At 36.0% G+C, this 16,463-nt stretch overlaps 1 protein-coding gene across 6 annotated transcripts in view; it reads left to right on the plus strand.

Moving 5' to 3' along the window:
* RYR2 (ryanodine receptor 2) overlaps nt 1-16,463 on the plus strand; it is a 381,518-nt gene that overhangs the window by 266,691 nt on the left and 98,364 nt on the right. For all 6 annotated transcript variants that reach the window (XM_061365725.1, XM_061365727.1, XM_061365728.1 and 3 more), the window contains 10 exons: nt 735-955; nt 2,245-2,335; nt 4,510-4,650; nt 5,391-5,554; nt 7,545-7,623; nt 8,232-8,321; nt 9,423-9,560; nt 11,800-11,877; nt 12,604-12,679; nt 15,620-15,746. In XM_061365725.1, coding sequence (XP_061221709.1) covers nt 735-955; nt 2,245-2,335; nt 4,510-4,650; nt 5,391-5,554; nt 7,545-7,623; nt 8,232-8,321; nt 9,423-9,560; nt 11,800-11,877; nt 12,604-12,679; nt 15,620-15,746 — 1,205 coding nt within the window. The remainder of the gene's footprint in view (nt 1-734; nt 956-2,244; nt 2,336-4,509; nt 4,651-5,390; nt 5,555-7,544; nt 7,624-8,231; nt 8,322-9,422; nt 9,561-11,799; nt 11,878-12,603; nt 12,680-15,619; nt 15,747-16,463) is intronic.

Below are 16,463 nucleotides of genomic sequence, written 5' to 3' on the forward strand. Positions count from 1 at the left end.
CACCGGGGAGAAGAAAATCCAATAAGCTGCCAATGAACCATGTTACTGAGAGCCTCTTTCCAGAGACATACAGAAAGTGTTAATCCCTATGCATTTCTTAGGGACACCTACATTGTTACTTAGGAAATCATTAAAACTTTGGTTTAGTTTCTCCCCAATATTGCTGCCCTTTTTTTGAGGAGTTTTATTCCCATCTATTTTTTATTAGCTGTATTGGTCCAGAAGGACCAGTTTGAGAGAGCTTATATGAGGACTAAGACACGGACTTTGACTTCCCTATTTGACCTTTTATGTCAACATTTTCTGAAAGTAATTATGCTGTTGTTTAAGAAAGAGCAGGTGAGAATTTCTTCCTCTCTTGGAACTGGGTTGTAGCACAGAAACATATTGAGTTCTTTAAATGCAGACTTGACGGGTATCATCTGATTTTGGAGTGTTTTGTTAAGCAACCGTGACATCCTCTAGTATAGTCTTGAAAATTGTTTGGGATTTGAATGGCTGCCTTTAGTATTTATATTTCTGTTCGTTAAAAACAAAACAAAACAAAAGCCCTCTGTGAGACTTTAGAAAGCAAGAAAAGAAGCTAGGCATCCAGCTCTCAGTAGGTATCAAATACTCATTTGTGTGTTTTGGAAATTTTCCTCTATCTAACTACTACAAATGAAAACCAAGTTCTTTTTATTTGTAACAACATCGATGAGACAAATCTAATTTCTGTCCCTTTTAATTCCTAGGCTGCTTTAAGTGCTACGGATATGGCTTTGGCTCTGAATCGATACCTTTGCACAGCAGTCTTGCCTCTGTTGACCAGATGTGCTCCTCTTTTTGCTGGCACAGAGCACCACGCATCTCTCATTGATTCCTTATTGCATACTGTGTACAGACTCTCAAAGGGATGTTCTCTTACCAAAGCTCAGAGAGATTCTATTGAAGAGTGTTTACTATCTATCTGTGGGTAAGATAATACTTCTGGCTGTGCAGGAATGCTAATTGATTAAGTAACCGATGATATTTGTAATACAGGCTTGCAGCAGTATGCCACCAGTGGCATAATTAAATTGGTTTCTTCTTTCTCTCTTTTTTTTTTTTTTCTGGCAGATCATTGTGATATTATTATATGCTCTGTATTCAGTTTTCAGCTTTATAAATCGCTAAATCACTCATATGCAGTTCTCAATTATTTTAATGTTGCCAAGTTTTTTAGATAAAATACTTGGTGGTTAACTGTAAGAACACACTACAAAAAGACAAAGCTCTGGAAATTTAGAATTGTTTGTGCACTGAAGTGCCATTTAAATGCTTCAAGCTGTACAGATTGACAGTATGGTTGATCAGTAGATTATACCGTTTGAGATATTTATTTATATTGTGTTACATTTGAAATCCTAATCAATGACTAGTATTGCTATACCTCATTATTGACACATATAAGACTAATTTTTTTCTGAGTATTGGCAGTCTCAAAAACAGTTGAATATTATCCATTTTTTTATAAGCCTGCATTTATCAGAAGTCGATGAGGCATTTACAAATTAAATTTCTAATTGAAGTTAGCATTTAGGCTTTCAAATCACCAGAGATTTTTTTTAAATATTTCACCATAATTTTTTTTTCATGATATGGAAATGTGTTCAGAAATGACAGAAATTTATATTATAGTACTGTAAAGAAGTACTGTATAGCATTTCTTTATAAAATATATCACATTGACCATTACATATATATATAAAACCTTGATAAAAATCAGTAAAATGGACCAGTGTTGGTTATTTATCTATTCATTCCATTCTAACATAAATGCTATACGTATTTCCTTTGTTTTTCCAGTGGCTGCCCGCTGTTGCATGTCTTGTTTAGTACACTTAATGAGTTAATGTTCTTATGCCTTTATTATTTCCTAGGATATTTTTAAGAGCCATTAAGATACATTTAAAGAAACTAACATTATAGCCTTTTCTCAAGGGCAGGAGATGATCATAATACACAATATCAAAATTCAGTAGTGTTTTTCCTGATTGTCTATAGATTAGATATTTTCTCTGCATCTTTAAAGCATTGTTTTGCAGCCTGTATGCACTTGTTTATTTTCTTTTGGATGTTTTTTTAGTGCCATGAGCAAAATCCTGTTACTTTAGGAATTTGAAGGATTTTAATGGCATACAAATAACAGGTTGCTTTAATGCATTTATTATTTACACAAAACTGTTTTGATACACCCTTTTGAAATGGTTTGTCTGCTTTTAGGCAGTTGCGACCCTCTATGATGCAGCATTTGCTGAGAAGACTAGTGTTTGATGTTCCTCAATTAAATGAACACGCAAAGATGCCTCTCAAGGTAAAGTTTATTTTAGTATTCAACAGCATTCCTTGTAAAACTACCTTTTCTCTTGGCTAGATTAAAATAAAATAAAAATATTAGCACTCACATAGTCCAAAAGCAAACCTGAAGCCTGGCCTTTGTGTAGTAGGATTTATTTTGAAATAACATTTTCAAATATATCTCAGACTCTTGGAATCCGTATTTTTGAGACACCTCTGGTTCTACATGAATGATAAAACTTCTGTCTTTTTGTACTGTATATGCATGTAAGTTGTTATCTCACATTTTTCTTTAATAATCTGACAATTTAAATAAATAGTAAAAAGATAAGAATAGATTACTTTAATCTGAAGATATATAAATGCATTATATGGATTGGGTCTTTTTTTTTCTGATACATGAAACATGTAACAATTGCAAGGTATTGAGGACCTTAAGATCATCTAGTTCCAACACCCCTTCCATGGACAGGGACACCTCAGACTAAACCATGTCACCCAAGGCTCTGACCAACCTGGCCTTGAACACTGCCAGGGAATGGAGAATTCACAACTTCCTTGGGCAACCCATTCCAGTGCCTCACCACCCTCACAGTAAAGAACTTCTTCCTAACATCCAATTTAAACTTCCCCTGTTTAAGTTTTAACCCATTACCCTTGTCCTATCACTACAGTCCCTAATGAGGAGTCCCTCCCCAACATCCTTATAGGCCCCCTTCAGGTACTGGAAGGCTGTTATGAGGTCTCCACGCAGCCTTCTTGTCTCCAGGCTGAACAGACCCAACTTTCTCAGCCGCTCTTCATATGGGAGGTGCTCCAGTCCCCTGATCATCCTCGTGGCCCTCCTCTGGACTTGTTCCAAGAGTTCCATGTCCTTTTTATGTTGAGGACACCAGAACTGCACATAATGCTCCAGGTGAGGTCTCCAAGAGCAGAGAGGCAGGATCACCTCCTTCGACCTGCTGGTGACACTCCTTTTGATGCAGCCCAGGATACGGTTGGCTTTCTGGGCTGCAAGCACACACTGAAGCTGGCTCATGCTCATTTTCTCATCGACCAGCACCCCCAAGTCCTTCTCCGCAGGGCTGTTCTGAATCTCTTCTTTGCCCAACCTGTAGCTGTGCCTGGGATTGCTCTGACCCAGGTGTAGGACCTTGCACTTGTCATGGTTAAACTTCATGCGGTTGGCATCAGCCCACCTCACAGGGTGTCAAGGTCCCTCTGGATGGCATTCCTTCCCTCCAACACCAACTTGGTGTTATCGTCAAACTTTACCAAATGTGACTTGTAATATTTTACCAACATATTTTTGCAAAGTGATGTTGAAACAATTCTCTTCTCTGAAGAACTGTGAAAATAAACTCTGAATTAAAATTCCAGTTAAGTGTTTTTAGCAAGATTTGTCTGTGACTTAGGGGAATCTGCTTCTGAGTAGGTGTAGTTTTTTCACTTTGCTATTGCCAGAAATTCTGTGTTTGGGATGGCCTTTACTGACAGATCCACAACTAATTTTTCTTCTTCTTCTCTGTTACTCAGGGACATAGAGGACATATAAAGTGCAAAATTCATGATGTTTTAGTTTGGCAAATACCCAGTAGCAGGTCCTTGCTCCGTTTGAATACCTGATAATCTGGAATATTGTAGCCACTTAAGAATAAAGTATCCCTGAAATGTGTATTTAATGAAATAGAGGGAGAGAGAATAAAGGTCCTCTGCCAATTGTAGACAGAGGGCAAGAGGGTAGACTAATAGCAGGTTTTACAATTCACTGAAGAGATGAGTCACTCTGGGAGTTATTGGTGAATAGCTCTTGGATATGTAAATAACTACTGGGAACTAGGTGAAATCATGGTTCTAGTGTCTTATATACCAAACACCGCTGTTTGGAAGACTGGCACAGAGATGGAGACAAATTTTTGGTTCAGCTGAGCTGTCAAGAGCTTTTGTGGTGCTGGGAAAATTACCCTCTGTCACATGTGCTTTGCATATGCCACTAATGTTGAAAGAAAGAACTGATCATTGTATCCATCAGTGATTTAAAGAACAAATGGCTTCTTGACAAAAGTTAGACATGGCTTCTTGACAAAAGTTAGAATTTTTTGGGGCATTATCTGTGTAATGGTTGAATGCCAGAATGGAAATACATCAACAGTTATATTTTATTTGCTTCCAAAATATGTTCTGTTTTAGTTGCTGACAAATCATTATGAAAGATGCTGGAAGTATTATTGTTTGCCAGGTGGATGGGGTAACTTTGGTGCTGCCTCAGAAGAAGAACTTCATTTATCCAGAAAGTTGTTCTGGGGTATTTTTGATGCTTTGTCTCAAAAGGTAAGTAATTTTAATATCCATCTACTACTTTAAAAAACTTATTATATAAACTCTTTTGCTTTAATGTCAATTTTTACCCATCTTTTAGCAACACTATATTATCCACTTTAAAGGGAAAAATAAGGGCTTTACTAAATTTAAATCTTCCTGTTCTAGCTTCTGCTTTAATGTAAGTATACCATTTTGTCTGCCCTTTAAAAATCCCTGTATTCCTAATAAAGTAATTTTGAGGTGTGTCTGCAGACGTCAACTGCACTTCAGAGCCTTAAAAGCAAATTCAAGCATCTGCAGTTGAATGCAAGCAGCATTTTTCTATCTCGCACATTATCTTTAAACAAAGAGCATTGTCCTTTGCTTAGGAGTTGTAGTTTTATCACACTTGAATCAACTCTGTGTTGGACAAAAGCTTGATAGTACACCTTTGGTATGTATTTATTGTTAATTATGTATGCATTTTTAACCAACCTGTTTAAAAGGAGTTTTCAAATATAGGTATTTAGAAATGCTATGCATATTCCTGTACTATGTTCTCTTCCCAGACATTAGAGAGAAGCTTAATCAATATTGTATAATACATTTTCGGCAGTCAGTATCCTTGATTTTCAAATAAAATTCAATTTCCCACTGCATAGGAAAGCCATTCTGTTGTTGCTTGTTTCACATACAGCTATATCAGTTTCAGAAGTGATACTGATAGCTTCCATTTACTACTCACTTTCTGTCCCCTGTGTGTTCCACAGAAGTATGAACAAGAGCTGTTCAAATTGGCTTTGCCTTGTTTGAGCGCAGTTGCAGGGGCCTTGCCTCCAGACTATATGGAATCAAATTATGTCAATATGATGGAAAAACAGTCTTCAATGGATTCAGATGGGAACTTTAATCCTCAACCTGTTGATACATCAAAGTAAGGAATTACTTTGTTGCAACTAGTTTTGTGGGGTGTTTTTTAATCATGAATGTGTAAAAGAGGGGTGGAGTCTCTTTTCAGGTGAGCTTTTAATCTTTTCTGAATGCTTATCTTGTACGTGAAATGGAAATTAACATTTATTTATGTGTTATTTTAAATAATTTAAAGCAACAAATATCCAGTTACATAACTAGTTTCTTGGTCAACCTATAATATTTTAAATGCCTAAACATTTTCAGCCTGAAGATAGAACTGTCCAGTTAGCTACCCTTGTATGTCTGCTGCAAACAAACCAGCATGCTTCTAGGAGCAGAAAAAGTAGACTAGTCTACATCATCCCTGTTATTACTAACATGTGCCAAGACTCTACTTTGAGTGTGTGTGAATGACAGTGTACTTGCAGAAAATTATGGTGATGATACATTCATATAATATCTTTTTACTATGATTCATGGGGAATAGAATGGAAAAATCTTCATTTCCTTTAGGCAGTCAGGCTCTGACTATGCTCTTTTAAGTGCATTAAAGAGACAAAACACATATCTGAATTTTTCTGTCTTGATTTTTGACTATAACCAATGCCCTGTTCTCCTTTGTACAGAATAATCCTACAGCAGTGTGGTTATGTAGTAACCACATTGAAAAATGCCACTTGTGAGACATTTGCTTCAATTGCCTTTGTGAGCTTTCTGTCTTTTATTGACATTCAGAACACAGAATGCTGTCAATAGATTGATACCTTTGTTACAGCATGCTTGTTTATGTATGCACATTAAAATATGGCAGTAAAAGCCATAATCTATGCTGTACACCAGTCGCCATTAAAATTCATGTCTAAGATGTATTTAAGATACATGAAGATTTAACAGAATTTATCTTAACAGAATTTAGTAAGGATAGTATACTGCCATATAACTGATTAAAGATGACTTCATCTGGTGTTCTTTCAGTGGAAAATTGCAGATAGCTGGAATGTATTTGAAAACTTCAGAAAATATTGCATAACTACCTAAATCCTCAGACACCTCATTGCGATACGTGTCAGTTCTGTAATGATTCAAGACAAAGAAAGCGCTATTATCAGTGTCACTTCCAACCTGTTATTTTAATATGAAGATCTTGCATCACATTGCTTACTAGTCCTAGACCTATTTATATGAAGCTGTAGATAATAGGACCTTATTGTACTTGTCAGTTTATTGAATTTCTGAAATGCATGATACCATTAGTAGAGTTCATCTCAAATACAAACTTTCAAACAGTACGAAAACCTGATAATCATGATGGATGAATGCTTTCTGACCTTTGTGTGTGATTAAACTCTTGAAACTGTGACTGACACAGTTTTGTTTTATATTCCTGCTTTTCCCTACCCTGTGACTGAAGATTAAAACCAGACTCTCGTACTTTACAGTAGATGGCAGTGTAACACCTCTGCTATTAAAATTTTTCGTTTTAGGAGGGAAGATTTTGCTATTTCATAAGTGATCAAGAAGCAATTGCTTTATTTGTAGGAATGCAAATGCAGAAAAATACTGATATTTTATAAATTGTTTTCAGAAGAGAATTCTGTCTGTGGTTGAAAGGGACTGTTACCACACTTAGTTTATAATGAACATGTTCAGTAAGTCACCGCTCTATTTCTGAAATTATGGATCATTGCTACACCTTTAATCTTAAGAAAATGAATATTAGTAATAGAAATATGTGATAAAAAAGCATGAGTGCTTGGTATCAGTATTGATTTTTTTCTCCTGCACACAGTCAAAGAAGTAAAATTCCTACAACAGCCATAGTTCTCATTCAGTGGTTATCCTTGATGTAACTGGAGTTTAGGGAAAACTGTATGTGAAGAAACAGACCACAGTAAAATGCTTTGAATAGATGTATGCGCTACTAATTATTTATTTGAAAAGTTTTGTTTGAAATAAAAGCATTCACATTTTAGCATGTGTGATATAATGACCATTGTTCTCTTCACTTTCAGCATTACAATCCCTGAAAAGTTAGAATATTTCATTAACAAATATGCAGAACACTCTCATGATAAATGGTCAATGGAAAAGGTAAAATCTATATTCCCGTTAATCTGAATTTTTATTTTAATCCATTTCATCTTTAAAATATTTTATGTTGAATATTAGTCCTTTTTATAATGCTATAAATCAGTACATAGGTAAGAGATAATCTATGTTTTCTTGACATGCACTGGAGGGGAAAGTTCAGTAAGTGCGCATAAGTATTTAAAAATATTCATTGGTTTTATCACTGACTTTTGAGTATAGTTGCTAATTGTTTGAATTTTATTGAATTGAAATTTCTTTTTTTTTAACTAAAATCTCTCTCTAGGGTTTTTACTCCTTTGTGCAATTTCTGTTTTCATTATTAAAAATAGTTCCTCAACTGTAGCATAGTATTTTGCTCTATATAAATATAAAAAAGTATTGAAATGTTATCATTGTGTAATCATTAATTTTTGAAGAAGAAGGCATGTTGCATTCATTTTGTGTAGATAATATAAATATTGGTTGAGAAAATGTTGAGGAAATAGTAGAAACTTAAGGGAACAGTTCTGCAGAAGCATTTTCCAGTTCCTTTGTACCAATTAAAATATGATATTTCCGAATTTTTTTGCTTTTCCCCATTTTTTACCTCTGACCATTATTATTGTCAGTTTGCCAATGGATGGACATATGGTGAAACCTATTCTGAATCTGCAAAAGTGCAACCATTAATGAAGCAATATAAGCTATTGTCTGAAAAGGTAAGGATTTTGTTCATTCTTGATCCATGGTGATTGAAAAATTGCTTTGTTCAGTATGAAAATATCATCTTGTGTTTATATCACTTTTAAAAGAAAAATTATTTAGAGTACGTATCAGCCAATGTGTGATTGTTGCCTTCCTCACAAACTCTAAAAGAAATAGAAAGATTTTATTGTATAATAAATAGGCCACTCAACTTATTCATGGCTGAACTTAGATGGCATAACTTACAATGAAACTGAAGTGTCATATTGCCAGTATACTTTCACAGAAAAGTCATAGAGGCACTTGCTGAGTGAAGACTTAAGTTTACTCTTTGTCTGGTTTGCAGGAGAGGGCCACAAAGATGATTGTAAGGCTGGAAAATGATAAATGATGCAAGGCTGAAGGAACTAGGTTTGTTTAGCTTAAAAGAGAGAAAGCTAACAGGAATGTAATTTCAGTTTCCCAGTACCTAGGTGGTAGCTACAGAGAAAATGAATACATTCTCTTCACAGCAATTCACAGTGACAGGACAAGAGCTTGTGTAAGTTGTTTTAGCAGAAAGGCTTTCTGGAAATCCCTCTTACCTTGGCAACTTAAACATTGAATAGGTCATTTAGAGAAGTGGTGAAATCACCTGAACTGCAAATACTCAAAGCATGACATGGCAAGCCCTAGGTAACCTAATCTTGATAAGTGTTGACAGCCCACATGAATTATCTGACATCAACAGAAGGTTGAGCCAGATCACGTACAGAAGTCCATTTCAACGCAGACTTTTTTTAAGATTCTGTGATTATGTTTCATGTGTCAGAAAAAATTGCATTACTTCTGATAATTACTGTTCCACCTTTGAGTTCCTATCTGTGCATGCCATTAACATGGTTATCCCTGTGATCATCAGCTTCCTGCAGGGTCAGAATTCTTCTTCCCATCTCTGAAATGATGAACTTTTTTATATCTTATATGATTTATTTGCATTTCAGCATCCCAAGCCAGGGCTGATTTCAGCGCATTTCTTTGTATCTCAGTATAACCAAGGAAAAGCCCAGTAGTTATTTTTTGTTCTGTACAGCTACATAATCAACAAGGCAATTATTGCATGTTCATTCTTCTAGGAGAAAGAAATTTATCGATGGCCAATCAAAGAATCACTGAAAACTATGCTGGCATGGGGATGGCGAATTGAAAGAACACGAGAGGGAGATTCCATGGCACTGTATAATCGAACTCGTCGCATATCTCAAACCAGTCAAGTGAGCCATTTTATTAAAAACTTATTTTAAAAAAGGCCTGCAGATCTGCTCTTGACATTCAGTTGTGCAAGCAATGAAATAAATCTGTTACATAAAAAAATGGGAAAGCATTTTTCACAAGCAATTGCGCAACTCTGAAGATTAGTTTGGATTTATATTCACTGAATCTGGAACTTTCTTTGTCTGTTCCAAAGTAATATGTTAATAAGCATTTTCAAAAAATCTGAACAGTTCAAATAGGCATGTATTTGCTCACTTGATTTAAAGTTAACTATGTTACTTAGGGAAATTATTTACATCAGTAGTTGATTACACTTTAATAGTGAGTATTGATATGATTTTAGTCTGCTATTTTTTTGAATTTGTTGTTATGGATGCCTTTAAGCCTTTTCTCTCCACTCAGCAGTCTGCATGATTTACATGTGTGAGTGGAGATCTGCCTGTGAAAAATGAGCAGTTGGACCTGCCTCTCCACTCTCTCTAGACTCTAGAAAGTGTGTGTCAAGTGATTTGATTTAACAGTTGGGCTAAGACATGATGATTTGCACACTGTAGTTGCTGTCCAAAATTCATGACTTCCAAATTTCTTAACTTTGGGGTGTTTATAATAACCAAAGACTTTACTGATAGAGATGTTTGAATACACTTTAACAATAACAAGCTCCTTAGAATTAGTAGCTTTACATGAGATTCAAATTATATCAACATATTAAACAGCTTTTGTAGCTAAGATACAGTCTTCCTTTAATGACGTTCCATAGAATCATAGAACAGTTAGGGTTGGAAAGGACCTTAAGATCACCTAGCTCCAACCCCCCAGCCATGGGCAGACACACCTCACACTAAACCATCTCACCCAAGGCTTCATCCAGCCTGGCCTTGAACACTGACAGGGATGGAGCGCTCACAACCTCCCTGGGCAACCTATTCCAGTGCCTCACCACCCTAACAGGAAAGAATTTCCTCCTTCTATCCAGTCTAAACTTCCTCTGTTTAAGTTTTAACCCGTTACACCTTGTCCTGTCACTACAGTCCCTAATGAAGAGTCCCTCCCCAGCATCCTTATAGCCCCTCTTCAGATACTGGAAGGCTGCTCTGAGGTCTCCATGCAGCCTTCTCTTCTCCAGGCTGAACAGACCCAACTTTCTCAGCCTATGTTTATAAATTTACCAGAAGCTTTTGAAGCATAAAATATTTTTGTATTTCTGAGTAGACTATCATATTAACACTCATCATGTGTTTAAAATGCGTTGTGCCATCATTTACACAAACACAAAATAGCATTTTCCTGGGCTCAGCTGGGAATTTTTAAGTGTGTTTAATCAGTATATTTGTGTAAATGTAACAATGCTTATTTTTTTTGCTGTAGAAAGCATTACTTTTATCAGTAATATTTACTGTGCGCTGCTTGTACTTCCTTGTGCTATTCTCTGCTAAAAATACCTACCTTTTAAAGGGAGGCCTTCTAACTCCTAGGCCTTGCATATCTCATTGAATTCATGTGAAAATAATATGAGGCATGGGAACAAAATTCCAGGCGCTGTTCTTCCTAAAGACAAATGTTCCTGTTGCAACAGAATCCATTGAGGAAAGCCCAGAAATGTCCCTTTTCTAGCCACATTTCTTGCACGAGTGGCTCACCGTCCAAGGAATCTCCATCACTTTTTATCCTTCTTCGAACATTTTTGTCAATTTCATGAACAAATCTGTGTCAAATTTAGGCAGTAGGAAGAAAGAATGACAAAATGGTGATATTTTCTGAGTGGGGAGAAGAGATGGAACGAAAAAGATATGTATTTAGTAGTCTATTACTATATGTAGAAAAAGCAAATTCAGAGTTTTATTTTTGTCTGAATTCACCTTAAATTACATTACCTGAGATTTTTCCTGATGAGAAAACAAATCCAGAATATGAGGAGGTTTAATTATGACTCTAGTATAGCATTATTCAAAATAAGCTCAAATCTTAAATGAGGTAAACTGAAATTTGCATTTCAGTGGGGGAGATTTGTGTCTGATGGCTGTCTGGTTTTGGAACAAAATATGTCAACCTTTGCTTAAGTCTCACTTCAGTTTGCCACCCTTGATGTATTTTCAGTTGGGCTACATAGGATACTTCTGTTCTCTAGAGATAGACAGCTGACGTTTTCTTGAAACTCATTAATTTCAGTAACTTGTTAATGTTAACTTCTTATCAAATCCTTGTATAACTTTACTGTTTTGCATGTTTGCCATTCAGATCTCTGTAGATACAGCCCACGGTTACACTCCTCGTGCAATTGATATGAGCAATGTCACTCTTTCCAGAGATGTACATGTAAGTCAGAAATAATATGCCTACCATTTTTTTTACCATTTATTTTTTCTTACCGACTAGTTCATTTTAAACAAGTTTGGTCATGCTGATGTTACTTTTTCTTTTATTTCGGTTTGGTTTAGGTTTTGGGGGAGATGTGTTTTGTCTTTTTCATCATTTCTCTTTGATCCTTTCTTGCTTTAAAAAACATGATCCATGTTGAAAACCTTCAGTTCTTGGCCGCATCTGCGGAGTCCCTGGTAAAATGGTTGGTGGTTTTAACAGTGTGATCAAACAAATGAGTATGCATGTCAACCAGGCTATATCTGTGTGTTTACAGTGTCTGCTGAAGTCAGCAGGAACAGTCTTGATTCAGTCCTCTGACTTGCTGTTCTTTGTTTCCCTTACCAGAACCTTCAAGGGGTTCTTACTGGCAGTGTTTTGAGAATCAGGCACTCATCTGATGTCCCAGTACCCTTTCCAGACTATACTACTCTTTGTGGTTCCTCCTTTTTTGTATTACCAATTTTCTTTTCAGCATGACGTTTCTAATTCCTGTACCCATTCTACCCAAATTATGTATCATAAATGTTCAGTTCAAAACTCTTGTTTTCAGTGATCCATTACAAAGCAATCGTATTGAAGCTCCCAGAGAACAAAGCATGTTATTTAATATCAACCAGAAAATTATTCTTCTTGGGGGTTAACCATTGCAACACATATCACTAACCTCTCAATTTTTGTAAGGCTATGGCTGAGATGATGGCTGAAAACTACCATAACATATGGGCAAAGAAAAAGAAAATGGAACTTGAAGCTAAAGGTAATATTAATTATAAGGTATTTACAGTATTTTTTATTTGAGAAAACAGATTAAAAAAAAAAAAAACAGCAAAGTTAAGTTGCCAAAGAAGAAACAACAAAGTATCTATTCTTAATTAAATATTTTGTCATTTTTAGTACTAGGAAGTTTTTGTAGTACTGAGTCTAACAGTTCCTTTTGAAGTAGTTTACCAATTCAAACATATCAAAGAAAGAGAAGTCAAAGCTTATAAATTAATTTAAGCTACAATAATACATTTTCCTTCTAGCATTAATCTTTCAGTGTATTGCCCAATGGGCTCTGATTTGATCTGAATTCTTTTATTGCAGGTAGGTCTAAAAGGGTGTTTACTAAGAACTGCATGTATCATGCATTGAATTTAAAAGTGGATAAACAGCTGGCGCAGATACTTGATTCCATGTAAAAATTGCATGTGCTCCATGATCTCTGCTTCCCTAAATGAAAATTTTGTTATGTATTGTGTAACATTATTTGAAAGCAGACTGTTGCCTCTGAGCAGCACTTCAGTGACAGCAATGTACAGCAGGTTGGAGACTGACCTGCTGGAAAGTAGCGAAGGGGAAAGGGACCTGGGGGTCCTGGTGGATAGGAGGATGAACATGAGCCAGCAATGTGCCCTTGTGGCCAAGAAGGCCAATGGCATCCTGGGGTGCATTAGAAAGGGTGTGGTTAGTAGGTCAAGAGAGGTTCTCCTCCCCCTCTATTCTGCCTTGATTAGGCCGCACCTGGAATATTGCATCCAGTTCTGGGCCCCTCAGTTCAAGAAGGACAGGGAACTGCTTGAAAGAGTCCAGGGCAGAGCCACAAAGATGACTGAGGGAGTGGAACACCTCCCTTATGAGGAGAGGCTGAGGGAGCTGGGTCTTTTCAGCTTGGAGAAGAGGAGATTGAGGGGTGACCTCATCAGTGTTTACAAATATGTAATGGGCGGGTGTCAGGATGATGGAGCTAGGCTTTTTTCAGTGATATCCAGTGATAGGACAAGGGGCAATGGGTGTAAACTGGAGCACAGAAGGTTCCACGTTAACATCAGGAAGAACTTCTTTACTGTGAGAGTGACAGAGCACTGGAACAGGTTGCCCAGGGGGGTTGTGGAGTCTCCCACATTGGAGATATTCAAGGCCTACCTGGACAAGTTCCTGTGTGATGTACTCTAGGTTACCGTGCTCTTGCAGGGGGTTGGACCAGATGATCTCTTGAGGTCCCTTCCAACCCTTGGGATTCTGTGATTCTGTGGTTCTGTGTTTTTAGTGTTATTCAGAATAGTACTAAGAAAGCTAGAGGTGGCTAGTGAATGAGGGAGAAGCTTCTAATAGAAAGTTTCTTCATGTGAAGTGTCAGCTGAGCAAAACCTGGCCCTCAAGACCTCAGGACTGTGCAGCTTTTCCTACCGTGTATACATATACTAATCTTGATTTTATTTTTTTATTTATGTGTGTGTGAAAAATAGAAAAGTAATGATGAATTCAGGTACAGAATACATCTATTTTAATTTAAGGCTTTTCACATACACAAGTATGTTAGCCACCTAAAAATTGTCATGACACCTAGCAAGTGTCATTCCCCTTCATTTAGCATTTTGTGTGTATTAATTGTAATTGATTGTTCCATTATAGTATTAATGACTTCCATATGTAGGGCATATACGCTTACTATGCTTATATGCATTTTTGCATCTCTGCAGCTATAATAAGATGGAATTAGATCACATTTGTGATAATAGAATAAAACCCAACCATCCCAATGTTAAAAGTTGTGCTTCCTTAAAAAAAAAACAAACCAACCAGAAAGAAAACCCATCAGAGTTGCTCACTGTATCACCATTTTTATATTTATCTGGATGCAGGCAGGACTAATAGAAGATTTTAGAATACGTGGCTTGCAAAATAACCTAAGGATATGTCTCCCAATATTTTCTTAAGGAAATGTATTCCTGTTTTTTAAATATATTTTTACTAGAGACTTACTGTTCTCTTTTTTTCTGAGATAAGTCTGATTACAATTTCCTGGCATTTTGTAGCAATTAGCATAGGGGTAGATTGTGTTCTGCTACTTAATGGTGGGTTTAAAAGGTGAAATCCTGAGAATGATGCTCTTCATGAAGGTATTTATAGTAATAATAGTAACTTTATTTCCCTCCTAATTTAGCTACCTGCATTCAGAGAGGTATCAATAGAACAGCTATTTGTAAGCAATACCAATGCAGCTTATTCTGTTTACATCTGTTTTGGCAGTATTCCTTTGATCAGATTAGGCAATTGTCTGAACTGCATTTGAATAATGTAATCTTAATTTTCTATCTTTATTATTGTAAAGTACAGCTATAAAATTTTCATATATTTTCAGATACATGTATATGTTGCTAAACTCTTTTTGCTATCAGAAACTTTAAAGGCAGGATTCTGTTTGTATGTGAACACAACACAAAAAAAACCCAAAAACACACCAACCCCCCCACAAACACCAAAAACACAAACCCACAACCAAAAAACCACAACCCCCACCCACCCACCCCACAAAAACCCAAAAACCCCAATTAATATATTTGTTTATATCTTGGTTTTCTTATGAAATGATGTTATTTGCTGAAATATTCTCAGCTGTATTAAATAAAATTGTAATACATGTTCATAACAGTTAAGCACTTTTTTCTTCTTTAAGAGTTTTTGCAGTATGTTCAAAATATTTAGCTGGTACCTGCACCGTTTATGTTAGAACTATGTTTGCAGCCACACCTAAAGCTTGTATCTGAATATTTTTTAGGTTTTAGACAGAAAAATGCATTATTGTTATTTCAGACTAGATTTTACTGTAATGTGCTATGTATTAATATGACAACTTTTACATAATGGCACTTACCATGTCAACAGATAACTCCTTAACTGCTTTTTAATTATTAATTCTCTTGATGTTCTGTAGTAGGAGGAGGCAACCATCCTCTTCTTGTTCCTTATGATACACTCACAGCCAAAGAAAAAGCCAAGGACAGAGAAAAAGCACAGGATATTCTGAAATTCCTACAGATTAATGGATATGTTGTCTCCAGGTAATACTCTGTTCACTGTTAGCACCACAGGAAGTTCCTTCAGTAGCCGGTTAGCTTGGGATTTTTGTTTTGTTTTGGGTTTTTTTTTGAGGATGGGTTTGGTTTTTTTGAGCTTTTTTAATTAGAGAAAAGACCTATGTTTGTTTTAAGGTTTCAGGACCTGAGAGTAAAGATGAGTTTCATATAGAACGTTGTAATGATGGATTTTGGAGTTAAATAGCAGGAGGTTTGGAAGGCGCAAGAGTTTAGCAGAATCTCTTCATGTCTTCTGCCTCTCCTCTCAACTCTGCAGCATGGTGTTTCTATCTGGGGTCTCTCCACACATCCAACTATTAGTAAACTTGTTAATTTTCTACAAGTGATAGATTTATGAAGTTTCCATTACAGGTCAGGTACGTGTCCCTCTATAGGAATTTCCATGTAATTGCTTTGATGAGACACTTTTATTTCTAAAATGTACTTCTTTCTTTTAAGTGAGTTACTTTGTAGTGTTACTATAATATTTTAAAAGAGAAAAGTGATGTTTTTAAAAGTTGTTTTTTTAAGCAATCAACATAGTGAATAAATGTAGTAATCAAAAGAGTTCACAATTCAGTACTTATACATGCTATTCTCTGCAGAATAACATGCATAAGTCCTTTTTGGTTTTAGTATGACATATTTATCTACTAAATGCAGTGTGAGTGAAATTTTAATTAAGTTGGAGGCTTGTCTGCC

Source organism: Neopsephotus bourkii, unplaced genomic scaffold (assembly GCF_033783945.1).
Source record: "Neopsephotus bourkii isolate Nb327-2 ecotype Australia unplaced genomic scaffold, CSIRO-AGI_Nbou_v1 NB_1292, whole genome shotgun sequence".
Classification (NCBI taxonomy): domain Eukaryota; kingdom Metazoa; phylum Chordata; class Aves; order Psittaciformes; family Psittacidae; genus Neopsephotus; species Neopsephotus bourkii.